The sequence below is a fragment of the Chiloscyllium plagiosum genome, chromosome 13, assembly GCF_004010195.1.
Source record: "Chiloscyllium plagiosum isolate BGI_BamShark_2017 chromosome 13, ASM401019v2, whole genome shotgun sequence".
Taxonomy (NCBI): domain Eukaryota; kingdom Metazoa; phylum Chordata; class Chondrichthyes; order Orectolobiformes; family Hemiscylliidae; genus Chiloscyllium; species Chiloscyllium plagiosum.
Window position 1 is genome coordinate 48,464,438 of NC_057722.1, and position 622 is coordinate 48,465,059.

Genomic DNA, 622 nt, shown 5'->3' on the forward strand with positions numbered 1-622 from the left:
TTGGGGCGGGGGGCGGCGAGTGTGAGGTGCTCGCGGCCCGGGAGAGGGAGACTGAGCGTGAAGGCCTCAGCCTGACTCCCAGCGCTGAGCCTCGGTGACTCTGCAGGAACCGGCATCGTGCTGCCGGCCACACAGTGGGCCGCCCAAACAACGCCCGGATTGCCATTACCAGCTCCTGCTCCTTGTCTTCGTTCTCCTTCTTGTCCTTGGCCCCGGCCGCCTTGTCCTCGCCTTTCCGCGGTGGCGGCGGCGCCGCCTGCTGCTTCTGCTGGCCTTTCTTCGAGTCCTCCATGACGGCGCGCAACTCCCACACCCGCGGAATGCCGGGAAACCCCGCCCACCACGGCAACGTCACCGCGCCACGGCAACCCGCGGGCACCAAACCGCGATCTCGGTTCAAAACACCCAGCTGCACTCTCACACTCTCAGAATGTGTATTGTATGGTTACCCTTCAGACCATCGTGTCTGCCACACAAACCCTTTCCAAAATAAACATTCCATCTGGTGCTTTGTTCTGCCTTTTCCCTGTAAACATGCACATGGTTCCTGATCAAATAACCTTCCAAACCCTCAACTGCACCCATCCAGAAGGACAAGGGCAGCAGATGATTTGGAGGTGCC

General features: G+C 60.5%; 1 protein-coding gene across 1 annotated transcript in view; it reads right to left on the reverse strand.

Annotated features, from left to right (window-relative positions):
* Positions 1-338, reverse strand: part of psmd2 (proteasome 26S subunit ubiquitin receptor, non-ATPase 2) — a 79,407-nt gene extending 79,069 nt beyond the window's left edge. Inside the window, exon 1 of the mRNA XM_043702323.1 lies at positions 170-338. Within this exon, the coding sequence (XP_043558258.1) occupies positions 170-292 (123 nt within the window). The 5' untranslated portion in view covers positions 293-338. The remainder of the gene's footprint in view (positions 1-169) is intronic.
* Between the last annotated feature and the right edge of the window lie 284 nt (positions 339-622).